The sequence below is a fragment of the Anastrepha obliqua genome, chromosome 1, assembly GCF_027943255.1.
Source record: "Anastrepha obliqua isolate idAnaObli1 chromosome 1, idAnaObli1_1.0, whole genome shotgun sequence".
NCBI lineage: Eukaryota > Metazoa > Arthropoda > Insecta > Diptera > Tephritidae > Anastrepha > Anastrepha obliqua.
This window is the reverse complement of record NC_072892.1, coordinates 117,811,397-117,829,835: the sequence shown is the minus strand read 5'-3', so window position 1 is coordinate 117,829,835 and position 18,439 is coordinate 117,811,397. Positions and strand designations below refer to the sequence as shown.

At 37.1% G+C, this 18,439-nt stretch overlaps 6 protein-coding genes across 8 annotated transcripts; 2 read left to right on the top strand and 4 right to left on the bottom strand.

Moving 5' to 3' along the window:
- Window positions 1–1,118: 1,118 nt before the first annotated feature.
- On the bottom strand, window positions 1,119–4,360 carry LOC129235842 (testicular haploid expressed gene protein-like). Its single transcript, XM_054869890.1, has 5 exons — window positions 3,771–4,360; window positions 3,570–3,707; window positions 3,334–3,493; window positions 1,815–2,043; window positions 1,119–1,628 (listed from the first exon to the last, which is right to left on the bottom strand). The coding sequence occupies exons 1-5, from the start codon at window positions 4,070–4,072 to the stop codon at window positions 1,354–1,356; spliced, it is 1,104 nt and encodes a 367-aa protein (XP_054725865.1). The 5' UTR covers window positions 4,073–4,360; the 3' UTR covers window positions 1,119–1,353.
- A 91-nt stretch (window positions 4,361–4,451) lies between these two features.
- On the bottom strand, window positions 4,452–6,880 carry LOC129235841 (isocitrate dehydrogenase [NAD] subunit beta, mitochondrial). Its single transcript, XM_054869889.1, has 7 exons — window positions 6,699–6,880; window positions 6,476–6,520; window positions 6,318–6,416; window positions 6,129–6,245; window positions 5,611–6,066; window positions 5,402–5,527; window positions 4,452–5,342 (listed from the first exon to the last, which is right to left on the bottom strand). Exons 1-7 carry the CDS (start codon window positions 6,738–6,740, stop codon window positions 5,112–5,114), a joined length of 1,116 nt encoding a protein of 371 aa, XP_054725864.1. The 5' UTR covers window positions 6,741–6,880; the 3' UTR covers window positions 4,452–5,111.
- A 1,269-nt stretch (window positions 6,881–8,149) lies between these two features.
- Window positions 8,150–9,925, top strand: LOC129235838 (fumarylacetoacetate hydrolase domain-containing protein 2). 2 transcript variants are annotated; one of them, XM_054869885.1, is made up of 3 exons: window positions 8,150–8,376; window positions 8,505–8,901; window positions 9,274–9,925. In XM_054869885.1, exons 1-3 carry the CDS (start codon window positions 8,279–8,281, stop codon window positions 9,763–9,765), a joined length of 987 nt encoding a protein of 328 aa, XP_054725860.1. In that variant the 5' UTR covers window positions 8,150–8,278; the 3' UTR covers window positions 9,766–9,925. The 2 variants fall into 2 exon arrangements, with proteins under 2 accessions (XP_054725860.1, XP_054725861.1); XM_054869886.1 differs by having other exon boundaries at window positions 8,262–8,408.
- Window positions 9,926–10,265: 340 nt separating this feature from the next.
- On the bottom strand, window positions 10,266–11,155 carry LOC129235840 (39S ribosomal protein L35, mitochondrial). Its single transcript, XM_054869888.1, has 2 exons — window positions 10,995–11,155; window positions 10,266–10,938 (listed from the first exon to the last, which is right to left on the bottom strand). The coding sequence occupies exons 1-2, from the start codon at window positions 11,017–11,019 to the stop codon at window positions 10,427–10,429; spliced, it is 537 nt and encodes a 178-aa protein (XP_054725863.1). The 5' UTR covers window positions 11,020–11,155; the 3' UTR covers window positions 10,266–10,426.
- A 65-nt stretch (window positions 11,156–11,220) lies between these two features.
- Window positions 11,221–14,728, top strand: LOC129235837 (MICOS complex subunit Mic60). Of its 2 annotated transcripts, XM_054869883.1 has the most exons (12): window positions 11,221–11,425; window positions 11,843–11,976; window positions 12,031–12,245; window positions 12,308–12,345; window positions 12,425–12,606; window positions 12,666–12,814; window positions 12,881–13,047; window positions 13,118–13,646; window positions 13,720–13,740; window positions 13,843–14,001; window positions 14,066–14,354; window positions 14,418–14,728. In XM_054869883.1, the coding sequence occupies exons 1-12, from the start codon at window positions 11,381–11,383 to the stop codon at window positions 14,593–14,595; spliced, it is 2,106 nt and encodes a 701-aa protein (XP_054725858.1). In that variant the 5' UTR covers window positions 11,221–11,380; the 3' UTR covers window positions 14,596–14,728. The 2 variants fall into 2 exon arrangements, with proteins under 2 accessions (XP_054725858.1, XP_054725859.1); XM_054869884.1 differs by lacking the exon at window positions 13,720–13,740.
- Window positions 14,729–14,975: 247 nt separating this feature from the next.
- LOC129235839 (holocytochrome c-type synthase) lies at window positions 14,976–16,407 on the bottom strand. Its single transcript, XM_054869887.1, has 3 exons — window positions 16,253–16,407; window positions 15,513–16,127; window positions 14,976–15,449 (listed from the first exon to the last, which is right to left on the bottom strand). The coding sequence occupies exons 2-3, from the start codon at window positions 16,118–16,120 to the stop codon at window positions 15,194–15,196; spliced, it is 864 nt and encodes a 287-aa protein (XP_054725862.1). The 5' UTR covers window positions 16,121–16,127; window positions 16,253–16,407; the 3' UTR covers window positions 14,976–15,193.
- Between the last annotated feature and the right edge of the window lie 2,032 nt (window positions 16,408–18,439).

The window sequence follows — 18,439 nt, the reverse complement described above, 5'->3', positions numbered from 1 at the left end:
GTTTCCTGGGCCTACCCCTAGATGAGCTAGACGAAGACGACCGATGATATGCCTACACAGGCAGGGCTACCTATACAACAACCCGCGTTTAAACTATGCTGCATCTGTCTGGTGGCCTGGAACCAGTGATTCGCAGTGGACGAAGCTACAGACTTGTCAAAACACTGCCATTAAGACTGCGAAAGGATGTCTACTATGCCCCAAAACAACATATACATAACGAGGCCCATATGCTTCCTGTGAAGGAGCATAATAAACTGCTCAGCAAGCAGTTCCTGTTAGGGTGTTACCGCAGGTCCGGCCCATGCAGACACCTGTTTGAGCAGGAGCCACCTCCCAGACATGTCAGGAGGCACCTCTGTAACTACTCGGACGAGATCCAGGACGAAACAAACCGACAATTACTGGATCGGAAGTGTACAGACAGACAATTAACGACATTCATCGGGAGACTGCTACCGCCTTCTTAAGCTCCCGACCCCCGAATGCCGTCATCGGAGTCCAACCACCACCCATTGCAGATGAAAAGCTCCAACTTCACCGAGAATCCCGCGTAACCTTGGCACAATTATGTTATAGATACTGTAGCAGGTTAAACTACTACCTATCCAGAATCGACCCCGACATACTAAACATATGCTCAGCATATGAAGGCACACCGCACGACACTAACCACCTTTTCACATACCCCATCAAACCTACTCATCTAACACCTCTTTCTTTCTGGACCCAATCCGTCGAAACAGCAATTTTCTCTGGCTTTAGATGAGCTAGGCGAAGACGACCGGTAGCTACGACGGCGAGTATCGTAGGCGATGTAACAATGAGTTTTATGAATAGAGATCCAGCGGCTTCGTTGGATGGGTCATGTCGTGCGAATGGAAACAAACGCTCCGGCTCTGAAAGTATTCGATGCGGTACTAGCTGGTGGTAGCAGAGGAAGAGGAAGACCTCCTTCGCGTTGAAAAGATCAGGTGGAGAAGGACTTGGCTTCACTTGGCGTGTGTTCAACTGGCGCCGGTTATCTGGGGAAAGAAACGACTGGCGCGCTTTGTTAAACTCGGCCAAAATCGCTTAAAGCGGTTATCACCTCAATCAAGAAGAAGAAGATATTTTGCAACAGTGTCCTAATTTGTTTTATACGGCGGTCAAATTCCATACTTACATTTGGCAATCGGTCACTGCATTTCAAATCGCAATTATTCGATGAGATAAATGTAGTGACCTTCGGCCAAGATGCACTATTTGGAATATGAGCTCGCATTTAACTGTTTTTATTTAATAAAAGTGTAAACTTAAAATTTATCTCAAACACTTGGCAAACATAGATTCACACTTTCATTTAAAAACAAATTAACTCCGATAAAAGCCAACTGCGTATTCTTTTGGTTTAGCCAATTCCCTCAGGCGGGGCGTCATTCTAGCTCGGAGCGCTCTTGGTGATACCCGGTAGGCATTAGGACGGGTGTGTTTGTCAAAGAACTCCTTTGGCTCCGCTAACTCAATTATTCTTTGTGATGTTTTTGCTTTAAGTGCATTTGGATTTATCTTAAATGGATCCTCCTTAACTTCTGCCTTATATTGATGATAAATTGGTGGCAAAGCCAGTTCTTTAATGCGTTCAGAGGCTAGAAATGACAAATGGAGACAGTCATTAACAATTTTTCATGTTTCCTTCTGCTTTATTTTATTTTAATTAATTATTCTAATACGTTACTTCCATAATCTGTTTTATTTTACTTTGGTTTAGGCTCACCTCATTTTATTAGAATTATTTTTTTTATAGAATATTTTCTTTCTAAATATTTACTAACCTTGGTAGCTAAGCGCACTTTCCTTAACTCGAAATGCCCCTTCCGCGTCAAAGGCTTCATAAATACGCGGCTTTGAAATGTTTAAAATCCTCTCCGAAGGTGTGTAAAATTTCAGATTGTTTGTGAGTGTCCATTCTTTGGGTTCATCGTATTCGTATTGCTTTGGCGTAGCCAATTTTTTATAACGCCGCGAAGGTGATCCCTTATCCTTTCCCATAAATCCAAACCCCTATACGTTTGAAATCGTTCAAGACGTTAAAAAATATCAAATTTTATAAAATAATATACGAGTATCAGATTAGGCTAGGTCTGTTCGTGCAAAAGTTATCCAGTAGCTTGCTAGTAACTTAATTTCCGAGAATTCTCTCTCACAAAGAAAAATATCAAAAAATGTACATGAACGCAAAACCAGTAACAAAACAGCTGATTAAATTGTTGGCAGAAAAAACACAAAAATTAAAAATTTGTTCACTTACGCTACCTCAATTAAATAAAAAAAAAAATTATGCAAATAAAATGCAAAGTAATGCTTTGCAATCACATGATTGCATTTTGTCCACAATAATTTGTTCCATTTCATCATCGCTATCAGAATATTCCATTAGCCATTGCAATTCGCAAATTTCAATTCCTGTTTATTTTTATTTTGCGATCAGCTATTTTTCTTATTTGCAAATTCTTACAAGTAAAAATGTATCCAGTAAAAACCTGCAACTTCCCCTCAATATGAAATGTCATTTTGCTCTCTCACTTCCCCCTACTTTGCAAGTTTTTTGGGCACGTTAACACCAAAACGTGATAATTTGGAACAATTGTTACAAATTATTTGCTCCATGAACAGACCTATTGTTGTTGCTTTTGTAATAGCATAAAATCTACGCAAACAATTTTTCGTCCGCAGTTTGCTCGATGACTTGGGAATGGCATTGGGGCCTTATATATATGTATATATAGAATTCGCGCTTACACCCTTTTTGGGAATTTGGCCGAGCTCCTCCTCCTATTTGTGACGTGCATCTTGATGTTGTTTCTCAAATGGAGGGGCCTACAGTTTTAAGCCGACTCCGAACGGCAGATATATTTTTTATGAAGAGTTTTCTCATGGCAGCAATGCAGTCGGAGGTTTGCCATTGCCTGCCGGGTGGCGCCTCTATTAGAAAAAACTATTTTTTTCATTTTGGTGTTCACAGACATTCGAACCTACATACGTCTTCCGAATGATAGTGACGTACCAACCCATTCGGATACAGTGTCCCCCAATACATATCTTAATTGTTTCCCAAGGAAGTCGACTTTACAGCATGTATACCTGGCCAAACTATCAGCAGTTTCCAAAAAAATATATCGAGGTCGTCTTATGCAGCTACCACAATAATGTTCCCACGTCAGTCGATCCTACGTTACCGGTACGACCCAGATTTATATCCGGCCGACGACTGTCACTCCAGCAGCATTCACCGTACATGTATGGGGAATGCTTATGCTGCTAAAACAAGAACAACGTATCTAAATTAGGTACCTTCGTTTGTATTTGTTGTTTCACTGGTTTCCCCTTTTCTTTTTTCGACCTATCCTTCTTCTCTTCTGGTTTGCTCCTATCCGGCTTGGGTTTTGCTAGCCTTTTCATGCGTTCTTGCCTTTCTATGTTTTCGGCTACAGTTAGTTTTTTAGATTCCTCTCTGTGAAAAAATTGTTGCTATAATATTTAAATTGGAAGCGTATTTAAAAACGATCACACTGAGGTGATGTACGAACTTCTTTGGTTGTGACTGCTTGTTCGATAAGCGACTATACAAGGATAGCATACTCTTGCGTAGCATTCTATTGACGATGGATTTACGCTGATTGCTAAAACCTTTGAAGTAGTCACTCGCTTTTAGATCCATAAGGCGCCTATGAGGTAACGTCCGGGTTAATTGCGTGCATTCGAAATTAAAGTTTTAAATATGTACTTACGTCACCGCCGGAAAAGACAATTGCTCAGTACGCGTGCGTGATGGGGTATCTTCACGCACAATTTCTACTTTACGATTTCCAATCTCTGGACAAAAACAAGGCGCCCGATACTTTCCAGTTTGATGTTTTGGCTCCGCCAATGCCCATATACGTCTATTATTAGTTACCATGCAATGGTAACGTTGAAGCAGTTTGGAATATTGTTGCCGAAGCTCAGGAAAGAAACACATTTGCTCCGCGGCCACCGCCAATGGCGTAATACAGCATTGTGGTCTGTAAGCTGGCAGTCTTTGCATCAGCATTTTCAAGTGTGCCCGGGTATTATTAAATGAATGTTTGGCAGAACTCCGCCTATAAGTGATTTTAACGCGCCAGAATATCCGGAATAATTGACGCGGTCTTCTTATCTGCAAATTAACACTCAGACGTGTATGAAGGAAATCAAGATAATCGCTTCTCTCGTAAAAACGTATCGACTATTTTTTTATATTTTTTGCCCTTTCAACCAAAACTTTCTCGATCAATTATTATATACCTAAAATTTTGAATTACAATTCATTATCGCTCAATGACAACTTTATCTACTCATCCTTGGCACTTTAGGAGAAACAAATAATAATTTTAAAGTAAGCAGCTAATCAGCGTGGCTTATTTAATGGGTATTGAATAAATCTCTTAAAATTATGTGTTTGTAGAATTGATTTTATTTTGTATTAAAGTTTATATTTTCGTCAATTAAGAGTACAGAAGCGATGTTCGCTACAAACATACACATTTATATGGCATGGCGAACATAATTAATTGAACTGTGCTATGAATTTAGTTGTTAAGATATTTTGGGTAGCATGCAGTGTGAAAAGTACAATTTAGATTATATGAAGGGAAAAATCCCAAGCGCTAAAGTGCAACAACTGAATATGTTATATAAGGGATCTTAAAAATTTGAACTAGTACATGTTTATCAGAAGAAGCTTAAAATCCGACCACAATTCAACGCTTTGCACGTTTTCAGTGCTTTTCATACAAAACTTATATCTGAATATGTTGTGGGCTTCCACCATAATAGTTATTTTGATAACACAGCTTTACATAAAATGTCTAACATAAAATTTTGTGAAGTACATATTGGCCAAATTAATACTTAATGGATAATAAAAAAAATAAAAACTACATTAGGTGCGTAAAATTTATCAGGACTCGATGATAGTTGTTAGTCAATTCTACACATTAACGTTTGGGTTGACAATTTATTTTTACAGCCGTTGTTGTATATTTTTAGAGACTGATCGTATTTCACCTTTTTTACTTGGTTTTAATGGTTGCCGACAGTTGAGACGAAATCTAGTGGATGTTGAATATGACAGCTCGTGTGAAATCTTGAGTAGTTGACTGGCCACCCAAATCCTTGGTTCGTACTTTGCCGTCATTTAAAACTTTGTTGACAGCGTTAGTTATCATTTCACTGTATGTTGGCAAGTTAACGTGGCGCAACATTTTTGCACCACAGAGCAGCATAGCAGTAGGGTTTGCAACATTTTTGCCAACAGCTTCGGCGAAAGTGTGACGTGCACCCTTGAATAAACGATATTTAAATTAAACTAAATTTTAAACTTAAATTTAATGTTTCTTACGGGTTCAAAGACTACAGTTTCAGCTGAGTATGATGCACCAGCCACCACACCGGCACCACCAACCAAGCCAGAGCCAATATTGTCAAGAATATTGCCGTACAAGTTAGGAGTGACCATAACGTCGAACTTGAAAATTAGCATATTAATTACATAGATACTCGTATATGTGCACGTATATAATTTACCACGCCAAAGCTTAATATCTTTACCTGATTTGGCCTTTGAACCATTTGCATAGTAGTATTGTCTACGATCATTTTTTCAAACTGGATGCGTGGATAAAGATTGGCCATTTGCTCGCACGATTTAAGGAATAGACCATCTCCTAACTTCATGATGTTGGCCTTGTGTACAGCGGTAACCTTCTTGCGGTTGTTTTTGGTAGCATAGTCGAAAGCAAACTTGGCGATACGCATCGACTTTTTGGATGTAATGATTTTCAAGCATTCCACGATACCTGTCACAGACTCATGCTCGAGTGCCGAATATTCGCCTTCAGTTTGCTCACGGATGATAACCGTGTCGATGTTCTTATGGCGAGTTTTCACATTGGGCAAACTACGAACGTGCACGACGTTCGCATACAAATCGAGATGTCTACGCAATTTCATATTTAGCGTTTCAAGTTCTCCAGCAACGCTATAATCAGGCGTGGCCAAAATTCCCTGAAATCAGACAGGAGTTGTTAATATTTTTAATATCAACAAAATTTCAATCATGTCCCCACCTTTATACAAACTTTATTCTTCTGAATTGAAGCAACTACATCTTCCAATTTGGCACTCAAAATCGGGTTGACCTCAGACAAAAAATAGTTTTCAAAGTCTACTGGTGCGTTTGTGGCCTAAATAAAGTAGTCAAGTAAATTTGTTGAATTAAAATACATGTACATAAAAATATGTTATTGCTTCAAAACCTTGAACACTTCCTGCAGCGCATATACCAACTCGGGTCCAACACCGTCGCCTGGAATGAGAGTGCATGTCACACGGTTTCCTCCAAGAGCGCCTGAATCCTGAAAGATATCCAATTGAAACCAAACATTTTAGCGAATACACAAAATGGCTTAATTACCTGATTGACCGCTGAAGTAGTGTGTATGGAGCGAGCGGCAGTAGCCTGAAAAAGCAATATTTTTTTCAATTTATTTTATAAAGTGCGACAACAATAAATCTGTTTGCAGTATTATCTCCTTAAGGATTATAACCTCAAATTGAATGCAAAAATTTCGCATTACGAGTGTTTATGTAAGAATTTGCGAATAGCAGAGTTCTTAAATGGGCTAAAGAAGACCCACCTGCATCAAAGTGCGCCCAAAGATTCTTGTCAGCATAGCCATGTTTTTGTTTGTAACCGTCACTAGTTCCGAAAACCTTGTAAAATTCGGGAATTCCGCTCAGCCTCAATATTAAAAAATCAAACGATCAGTAAATCGATTTGGCCCTTCCAAAGGAAATACACCACTTGACAGCTGATAGTAAAACAAACGTCCAGTGCTGCCAGACAATAATGATAAGAAGAATAATAGAATGCAAACAAGATTATGTCCTCCCAGAACTGTGACGTCTGCAAAGAACGTAAATTGATAAAGAAGGCTCAATTTACGTTCTCTGACGTCTGTACAGAAAATAAACAAAGAGGAAAACAGAATTAGCCTTGTTAACACATTTTGTTTCTATTTCAATCGTCTCTCTCTGTCAAATCTCTGACGTTACAGTTAACCCTGTCATTTAGCACCTACCGTGAGCACCTTACACCAAAAAGAGCACACACATTTATATGTTCAACGAACAAACGTCCGGCAGTATAACCACGACGTTTAAATTATTCAGCTACGAAATTCCTAAGAATTTTGAAGTGTTCTTCTCCTAAAAGAACTGCTTGTGATTTTTTACGTGAACGCTTAATTTGCAAAAACTTGAAGGTTTCAATGACAGCTAATTATTACGGTTGCATGTAAAAATTTTTTACGTAATTTTATCTTTTTTAAATATCTTCAATTAACAAAATAATTCGAACAAAAATATACTAACTTAAATCTAATTCTCCCATTCTTATATACATATATGTAAATTTCAAATATTTTTTTGTATTCTGCAATTATGTTAACAAAAATGCAGTCATATACTAAACAACTCTTTTTTTCTGATTTTTGCTGAGAAAAATTTGTCCGGATTGAATGCAGAAGGTGGCGTCTTTCGAAAATTATCACTTTATTTTTTTGCAATATTGACAACTGTGAAGTCAGGCACCTTATAGTACAAAACAAACAAACGGAAGGGAAATTACATGTTTTATGTGGATGATGCTGTGGTAAGAAAATGTATGTCGGACTTGTCAAAATCGAATAAAAATAAAGTAATTGCTTTTAATGGCGTCATCTAAATTACTCGATTCGCCTTGATTGTTGTCCGTGTTGTTCGCACAGAGCACCTACTTTGCTTGCACTTACTTTAGTTTTTAGTCTACAGTCGACAACCACATTGAGAAGAATGAAAACTCCAAGCTACTCTCCTTTCCTCGTCTTCCCTTCTTTCACAAGCTAAAAGTCCCTTCAAGGCCTGTGTGAACGCGGTCTATGAGTTCGCCCCCCCCCCCCTAGGGTTGAGTGCGGTGAATAATTTCCGTCAATTTATATGATTTTTGACAATTCACATTCGCTTTCGTCCCTAGATCTTCTCAAATATAATCAACATTCTCTGCTAATTTTCATTCAGTTATTATCGTTTTTCCCACTTCCCATCAAATGACATAATTGACCTTTTTTATTAACAAAACAGTTGAGGAACTAAATTTATCTCAAAATTTGCAATTAAATTCATGGTTTAAAAATTGCAAGGCCTGATTTCTGAATTAAGTAGAAAATCATATTTTCAGATGGCTTTAAAAATCGGATTACTTTTGCGTAGAAATTGTGCAAATTTGAATTTTAGTGGCAGTTCTCCACTTCACTCCGTTCGTTTTATATGCTCGAGGTGAGCTGGAGAGCGGGTTTTGGACTATATAAGTGTGTTCTCGCTACGTAGCAAATCATTTGTTCTCGATACTAACACGTACTGTCCGTTGTTTGATTTCACTATTTTGTTTAATCTTAATCTTCTAGCCGAAGTTCTACTCCAAAAATGCGTTTTGTACAGTTTTTGCGTAAAAATGATAATCGTAGACGACTCGGTGTAGTGTCTGAAGATGGTACCAAGCTAGTTGAATTATCTGGTGGAGCTTGCATTTCGAATGACATGGTTTCATTCATTTCCCAGAACATTTCATTAGAAGAGATTCAACGCAAATTAAGTGGTCTTCAGAGTGAGGAAATGACAGATTCACACATTATTCTACCGCCATTGTCGAATCCTGAGAAGATAATATGCATCGGATTGAATTACAAAGATCACTGCGCAGAGCAAAATAAGCCCGCTCCATCGGAGCCCATGTTTTTCAGCAAGTTTAACACAGCAATTACAGGACCTACTGGAGATGTGATCGCGCATAAAATTACTACGGTGAGTATATATATGTATATACAAATATATTATGGATGACGTATTTAAACATATACCCGTAAGCGATAAGGCAACAATTGATAAAACTCTTATCAGAAGCAGGTTTCACATTTGCAATTATGCATGCGATATGTATGTATGTATTTATTTAATTATACGATCTTTCAGATAAATTTTATATTAGAATATGTAAAAGAAGTTATGTTAATAAAAACAAAAAAAAATACTTACAATGTACCTACTTCATAAAGTCACATTCAACTAATTCTCATATTTTCTGTTGGACATAATGCACCGTGATTGAATTACATACATATGTACATATCTGTATGCACGTAAACTTCTTCATAAAATGTTTTCTCTTTTTTTTAGAAAATTGATTGGGAAGTAGAGCTAGGAGTCGTTATTGGAAAAGAAGCAAAAAAAGTGCCGAAAGAAAAAGCTATGGACTATGTATTTGGCTACACCATAGCTCAGGATATATCTGCTAGAGATTGGCAAAAGTCGCGTAACGGAGGCCAATTTTTGATCGGCAAATCAATGGATTCCTTTCTTCCTTTGGGGCCAGCAATTGTGCATAAAAGTCTTATTAAGGATGTTTATGATCTAAAGATGCGCACTCTTATCAACGGAGTCGAAAAACAGAACAACTTCACTGGTGATATGATTTACAAAATTGACGACGTCATACACAGATTATCACAAAGTATCACCCTGAAGCCTGGCGATCTAATTTTAACAGGCACACCGAAAGGTGTCGGCATGTATCGAAATCCACCAGAATATTTAAAAGTGGGTGATGTCATTGAGACCGAAATACAATGCTTGGGTAAAATGGTTAATAACGTCGTCGCAGATTCTTAAAGAGCTTTAAATATGTAAAAAGGTATCCTTATATACAAATTAAGTTTAAAATGGTCTTGCATTTAAATGGTAACGTTGTGATTGTTAAATTTTTGTAGAACTTGAACATTATTGAAATTGTAGTACTTTAAAAAATAAAGAAAATGTATTCGCAATGTAATTGGTATGCACACGCGTGTATCTATGTGACTATAACTTATGCAATCATACACATGTTTAGTATTTTGGTTACCCCGTACACCATTCAAAAAATGCGGAAAACAAATTTGGTTTAAGAGAATAAAGTCTTCCCGTTACAATCCAATACTTCCTAGTCGTCCAGGTAGTATTGACCCTAACCATATAAAAGCATGCACAAATAAATGCTGTTACAATAACAACCGTTCCCACGACAGTCGGTTCTACGTTATCGGAACGACCCGGACTTATATCACTCCAGCAACATTTCTCGTACGTATTGGGAATGTTTATGCTGCTCCAATAAAATACACAAATATTGCTCTGATTTAAATAATTAGATTATTTTACATTCGGTCAAAAATGTCTACAATAACATATTCAAGCCAATTTTAATGAAAACACTGTAAATAAACTAATCGGTTACATCAATACCTCATAAATGGGTTGGGCAACACACGGTACTCGGTATCTTTTTCTCTTTTCATACTTTAAATGTTTTGCTTTTTGTTGCAAAGAATTCGTCCCGCTTATGGTATGGTGCGTATGGATCATCTATGTAATGTTTCGGGCGACGCCAAAAACTAGTGACCATTTTGTCCAACAAATAACTTTGCGTTGAATTTGTGAAAATATGTTGTCGCAGTCTTCTTCGTAGCTCTTTCGACTTTTTGAACATCTTTTTATTGCGACCTGTGTGAGTACGTATCCATATGCCCCAATCTAGTCGTTTGAAACGTTTAAGGACAGCCTTTACAGATTTACGTTTCCCTTTATTAAGTGAGAACTTCGTTAAAGAACGCGATGGTTGTTGTTGAAATAAAGTGAGAGCTGTGACGTCGCTGGTATTTATTTGTTGTCCTGAAACCGGTGAGAATTTTGATAGCAGCGTTGAACTTGAGGATGGTAAAGGATTGGACATTTTATAAGAAAGCGTTCGCAGGGTTGGTACGACTACTGGGCACGTATTGGTAAATCGCGTAGCTGTGCGTATCGCTAAAAAACAAATTGTCAATGAGATGCGCTCATTAGAAATAAATTATTGTATTTACCACTAGAAAGAACTGCGCGTAACATGTTTTCACTTATTTACTTTTATCCTCTCAAATGCCAACAATTTTATTCATTTAGATTCCATAACGTGAATGAAGAATAACCAAAAAGCTTAAATAATGCAAAAAACACATATGATTTTGACATTTGAACACTGCTTTAACGACTTTCCAAATGTCACACAGTGTCACATTTTAGTTGGGCTTTCTTTTATCCGACTTTCGTTATCTGTCATTTATTCTCTATGCAAAATAGTGATTCTGTTTGGAGCACTACAGAAAAAAGTTTTCGGTTTTGTCTTGATTGCAGGAGGACGTTGAGCGCCGGTTCGTAAACGAATTGGAATTGTACCCACGATATTGAGTGTTCCAAAATTTAAACAAAAATGTATCGTTTAGCATTGAAAAGGTCATGCAGAGATACCATACAGGTGAGTGACGTGCAAGAAGGTAAAATTTGGCTGCCATGCCATCGTGACATCGGTGCGGGAGGTATTACGACCACTGACACTTAAAAAACGCACAGCAAATGCTCAGCGATCCGTACGCCCCGCCACACGTATGGGCAATCTGATTGTTATGTCATCTACTAATGCAATATTCAATCATTTTAGCTTAAAATCCACCAGAAATCTAGTGTAATTTAACAAAAAGTCAAATTTTTGTTATATCACATAGTATCGCAATTTTATTGTAGCATCACAAATATTCATACTTCTAAATTCTAAAACATTTCATACTCAATTACTATACCACATTGTTTACAGTAGATGGGGTACTTTTAAATTTAATTTCTATAAGTTTACCTATAAAAGATAAATGATGTAAAATGTTAATGACAATATTAGATCACGTTGAGCCAATACAGCCGCAAAAATTATAGTAAGGGTATACCACCAAATGTACGAGAAGCCGGATTCGGCAAGATCTTGTTATTTCTATCACCTGTGGCTGCTGTTGGCGGAGTAATTGGTTATGCGAAGTAAGCCAGTTGAATTATAAATATTTTATTGTCTATTAATTTAGTCTTATTTAGATACGACCCGAAATTTCGAAAACAAGTCGAACAAAATGTTCCTGGTGCAGATTATGTCCTCAAAGTTGCTTTAGATTCCAAAGACCCCATTGCAGACATCAACAAGCAGTTTGATGGGGTGAGAAAGCAATACGATAACGTCTCAAAAACAGTTGAAAGTGCCACTTCTACTGTAACTGGTTGGTTCAGCGGATCAGAAAAGCCAGCTGTAAAGCGTAAGTTTTTAGCAATTGACTAGTGAAATGGTATATTAAAAATTTTTTTTCACACTTTGCAGAGGAGGAAGTTGCTCAACCGAAAACACCGGCGAAATCTGTAAGCTATCTATATAAATATATACAAGGCTGGTTTTGCTAGTTGATCAATTAGTAACGTAATTGCTTAATATTTCAAGGTTGCTGTCAAGGAAGCGCCTTCTGCTGCAAAGCCTGTTACTGCCAAACCCAGTGAGCCTGTGAAAATAGAAAAACAGCCACAACCTTTGCCACGAGATGTGACAGATTTGGAAAGTGCCGTTGAGGTTGCTGCTGCATTGGCTGTTAAGGAGTATAACAAAGCAATTGGCATTCTGAAGAGGTACTTTTATTTGCATTATTTTGAGTCAATCAGCTAATTTATTTTGCTTCATGTCTCAGCTTTAACAATGACGTGCGTAAAGTAGTGGATGATGCCATTGAAAATGTTGACACCACAATGTGGACTTCCTTGAGAAATAAGACCAGTGCTCGTGATACTTCCGTTGCCACAGCTGAAAAATCGGCACGTGAAGCTATTGATAAAATTGGTAAGCATACATCAGCATTAGAAATATGTATGTATATTGTGCTAACTCATCTTGTATTGTGTTTAGAAAAATGTGAGATTGCGCTAAGTAAAGCTGCTACTTCGGACAATCATGATCAGATAGTGACCATTCGCAAAAAAATAAAATCCTTGATGGAACACATCAACCATGTCAAAAACGAACTATATGAACATAAGGATCTTGCTACTGTGTCCGAAAAGTACTGGAGAAATGTATGTGGAAATAGTTATTAATAACAATAGCGCATCTTTTACCCATATGATCAATGAAATTTCTTCATAGGTTGAGAAAGCTCGTAATTATTTCATTGAAGAAATTGAATCTATCTTCCCCGGTCTAAATTTGTCCGACCAGAAACTTAATCTTTCAAAGGAAGATTTGGATTTATTCATCATGCACGCTTACTCACATGTTTTAGCATACCAGAAAGAACTCCAGCGATTGCAAACAGATGGTGAGTTGAGACTAAAGCGTGCCATTGACGCGTTCCGTGCGGATAACGATTCGGAAGCAGTTAAAGCCCAACTGGATTATCATTTGGAAGCAGAGAAGCGCAAGTTAGCGCTTGAGAATCAGAAAAAAATATTCCAAATTCGCGCTGATTCCGAAAAGCAGTTGCGGCAGCAATTAAAGAAACAGGCAGAAGCGCATGTTGATCACTTGAATGATGCATTAGCCATGAAGGAAAGTGAAATGAAACGTAGCTTCACTCGTGAACTGGAAGACAAATTGGCAACGGAGAAAGCTAATTATAAACTACAATTGGCAGCGATGGTTGGTAAAATGCGTGGCATGGATGCTGCATTGCAGGGTAAGTACGGTGCTGGTGCTTACACTGTGTGCAAGTTTATAATAAATATTTCTTTATAAATGCTACCTATCAGAAATTAATGATGAACTTAAAGGTATAAGAGTACCCTATAAATTTGATCTCTATCTTATTTTTCTGTGAAATGTCCTATATTTCTATGTCAAGGAGTTAAACGAAATTGCATTTTCCTTTACAGCGCGCGCTGAGTCCGAACGCTCGGCTCACCAAGCTCAAGCGCTTTGGGCTGCGTGTCAGGCCTTATGGGCTACAGTTAGCACTGGCGAACCAGGTGTACATTGGCGAAATAAGCTGCGTCCTCTAAAGAGCGAAATTAAGGCTATCTCTAAAGTTAGTGGTAAGTATCGTATTTGATCTTAAGAGCTAACAGATTCTAAAAAGTAGTTTCTCTACTCTTTTAGAGGGCGACGAGCTTGTTTCTGTTGTGCTTCAGAACTTGCCATCAGCCGCTAGTGAACGTGGCGTGTTCACTGAGGATGCTTTGCGCGAACGCTTCATTAATGTAGAACGCGTCGCACGAAAATTGGCGCTCGTTCCCGAAGGTGGTGCTAGTCTCCCAATTTATTTCCTTTCCTACTTACAGTCCCTGTTTATACTCAAGCCTGATGATCCCATTTCACAGGATGAATTACAAAATAAACCATTTGATTACAGTAAATTGGATACCTACGATATTTTGAACAGGGCAAGGCAAGTAAAATTAATACGTTTGAACTGGGCATTACACATAAAATACTTTACCTTCTCACCTAGGTACTTCGTTGATCGTGGGGATTTGCTGCAAGCCTTAAAGTACATGAACTTACTGCAAGGTGGAGCACGTCGTGTTGCATGCGATTGGTTAAATGAGACGCGCCTGACGCTAGAAACCAAACAAGCTGCCAATACGCTAATGGCCCACGCTGCTGCTAGCGGCCTCTTATATTTGTAAATTACAATAAACGAAAAACTTAAATTATAAAAAACAGTTAAATGAGGACATTGAAAATTTGAAAGACGGCTATTATGGAACCCAAAAAATAAATAAATAATTTATATTCTACTAAATCGGCTAATCAAATCAACGCTTTTATATTTGTTTTATCTCTCCCCATAGTTTTATTTGCAAATTGTATTAATTTATCTCTGTTTATTTAGTTGCGCATTCCGATTGTAAAGAATTGAAAGAATTGTTGCAATGTTGATAAAGAAATAAAAAAGAAATATTTACAAGACTAAAAAAGATAAAAAGATGAATAATGATCATTCCCACGATTTCAAACAGTTTTGTTATTTCTATTACCCTTGAATTTTGATTAACAATAACGGGCATTTCATTGGGCTCATACGATCTTTATTTTGAAACTCATAAATATTTTGAAAGTAATCGCCAATTCGTTGATGCTTCAATGAAGCATTAACTCAAACATTGTCTATTATTAGCCTATCAGTTACAATATACATTAGGGAGGTAAATGTAATAGGTATGTGTAAAATAAATTAAATTATTGCCAGTTTTCATTTACAAATAGTAAAATTGGCAACTCTGTTTAGTGATCTACTTTGCCGCTGCCAGATTCAGTTCGGTTGCCCAGCGTGTCTAATGCCGCAAACTTCCATCGCATATAAGCGACTCGCATACGATCCCAAACATTGTCGACAGAGTCCATTGCAGGACGTACGTCCAGAATTGCGAACTTATAATCCTTGTCTACAATACCGCCATCATAGTAGTCAATGACATACCGCACATCTTTACCACAGCGATCCACAATCCAGTCATGACGATCGAAAGGCAATTCATAGCTGTCAATGTGAAAAATTACTGTTATAACCAGAAAATAGGGATTTTTAACACAAAGAGCCTACCCTAACCAGCTGCGTATGCGCGCACGTGGACTATAATCAGCAGCTTTACCTCCAAAACTCTTCAAGCGTGGATTGCCACATTCCTTTGCATGTAGTGCCTCCCACTTAAGTACCTCCTTCCATGCCTGCTCATTGTTAGCATTATGTATGAAAATAATGTCACCCATATCTTTCTGTGAAACATCTTCGTTCTTCCACCGCCAACCTTTGCGTAACATTGCGTTCCAGAACATTTGTTGACTTGGATATTGCCAGAACTGCTGACTGCCATCTTCTGTCACTTTTGGTATGCTTGATGTTTGACGTTCCGTAGATAGGGGAAATGGTTGATCTGGTGCTGGCTGTTGGTTGGCTGGTGGCATCATATTAAGTGGATTGATGTCATTTTTATCATGTTGAACAGGACATTCAGACGCTGAGGCAGTGTTAGTAGTTGTCATTTGTTGTTGTTGTGGTGGTGATGGTGCTGATGTTGCTACAGCAGCCCCACCTTTCTGATGCATTGGACATTCTGGTGGAGGCACGGCGCTAGTGGCTGCTAGGTGCACATGATCTCTTGGCATTTGGGATGCCGCTTCCATATTCACGCTGGGGATAGTATTACCCATTTTTATTCTACAATAACGTGGAGATAAATACAATGTAGGTCACACGATTTTACAACCCCTCTGAATGTGGGTTGCTATTATTGCATAATTAAATGCAGTTGCAGACTGGTTATAAAAGTTGTCAACACTTACACTTGTAGAAATTTGTAATTTATGAATGAATGCTATGTAATTTATCAAACACGACCCAACTATTCAGCCCGCAATTTATGTAATTTGTTAATATAAATTATTTCCCCACGAGGGGTAGTTGTGTTTGTACCAACAATGCTATTTAAAACTTGAAGGTTATGGTGTAAGCATTTGACAGCTCAATTTGACATCTGCAATTGGGGGATGAGATATCTCTAACGTTGCCACAAATATGAAATATGTTAAGTTTATTTTAATACTTTTTGCAAAGAATCTAAATGCAAAGAGCAACTCTATAATCTTCGAAAAATTGGATAATTCGAAAAACATTTCCCCAATTATAATTAAAATAGAGAACTATAGAAGCATAAAACTTTACTATAAATAGGATAAACTTTTTTTAAAGCATTTCGCACTGATTTAAAATTAGTCACAACTTGATACACATAAAGACAAGCGTTCTGCTACGCACCACATATCGCTAAAAATATTATATAATTCTGTTTATTTTAACACCTCCCGCCTGGATGTCACACTGAAAAACTTTAATACACCTATCAGAACATAAAGAAATGTTCCTGAAAATATTTACGTGCAAGATCTCTCGATTTAGTTCTATCTTGAACATGATATCAGTGTTCCAATGGCCAAGAATCGGGATCCGCATGCAAATGCAACAATGTAACGATGTGATCCTGACAGAGGTCTAGTTAAATTTATGATCCGTACTGTTCGTTTTGGGTTAAGTCGTTAGTTTGGCAGCTTTATTTTACAAAAATAAAAACAGAGCATTAATACACCATGTTTCGAAAGAAAAATGCATTTAAAGTTTTGCTATTGATTTATGTAGAGTTATACGAATTATTTAATTACTTACACTGTGTCATCTATTCCTGGGCCATGTAATAGTTCTTCAGCCGTTATAGTAGATTCCAAAATATCGATTTGCTGTTGCCTACGTAGCGCTCCAAAGTGCCCGAGCGCCCTTTGTTAATTGTTGAATAACTCGAAAAGTATTTGTCGGATTCTCTTCAAATATTCACAGAATATTTTTAAGATATTACACTTTAAGAAAATGCAAAAAAATCCAATTTCTTCAAAATTCTGACCCTAACCCCTTAAATAATGCGTATAACTCTTCTTTAAGGAACTATAATGTCAAAAAATATAAACAAATAACTTAAAATGGGTAAATATTTTTTACGATTTGATATTCCAATATTTTCCTTATCTTTAAATGACACTTTGTTAAAAGCATTTTGATTATAACGATTCTGGTCGTTGTGATTGAAAACTCTAAATTCTCATTCTATTCGTGGGTTTCACGGTAAAATTATTTAATTTTAACAAATTTTTATACTAATTATAATATTAATATAAAATTTATAGAAGAATAATTGAATTCACGTTACTTTGACATATAAGGATAATTTTAGTCAGACCAAAAATTCGCTATTTCCGATTATGATGCTAAATGAAAAACACTTTGTAGGCATAGCCGGGAGTAGCAACTGTGTAGTTTAAAAAGCTTAAAAATTTTTTTTACTTAATATTTGTACTGTAAATTATTACAGTGTGTGCGTGTATGAGTATAGATAAATAAAGCGCTAATCTGAAAAACAAGATGGCGGCTACTGATGACGTAAATATTGTTTGTAAGCAGAATATGAATGACAACAACAAAAGATACAACAGACAGTAACAAACTGTTACAAGTAACAACTAAAAAGCAATGTAATTCGCAGAAACAGTAAATATGGCGGTGTGGAGAGTATCCGTGTGTAGGATTATTTTTATTCACTTGTTTTCATACACACCTTTTATGTGCTTAGGTGGGGCATCATGAGACACTCTATGTCTCATACATAACTTTTTATTTTTCTTCATTGACATACATACATATCATACATATGTATGTGTTGCGTGCACATATTTACTTCTACAAATAATGTTACACATACGCCACGTGATTCAAAACAAGTTTTCACTGTGTTGAGTATCCCATTGCTTTGTGCATGCTATGCTATTTAATCACGTGATATTTTGAGCTCAATCATAATGCTTGTATACGACAAAAACAAGAACTGGTATGACGAGCTTGAATTTAGTGTTTATTGGATTTAATTGTAATATATATTTGACGGAAGTAAATAAACCCCTTTGTACCATTTACTATAGTTTATTACA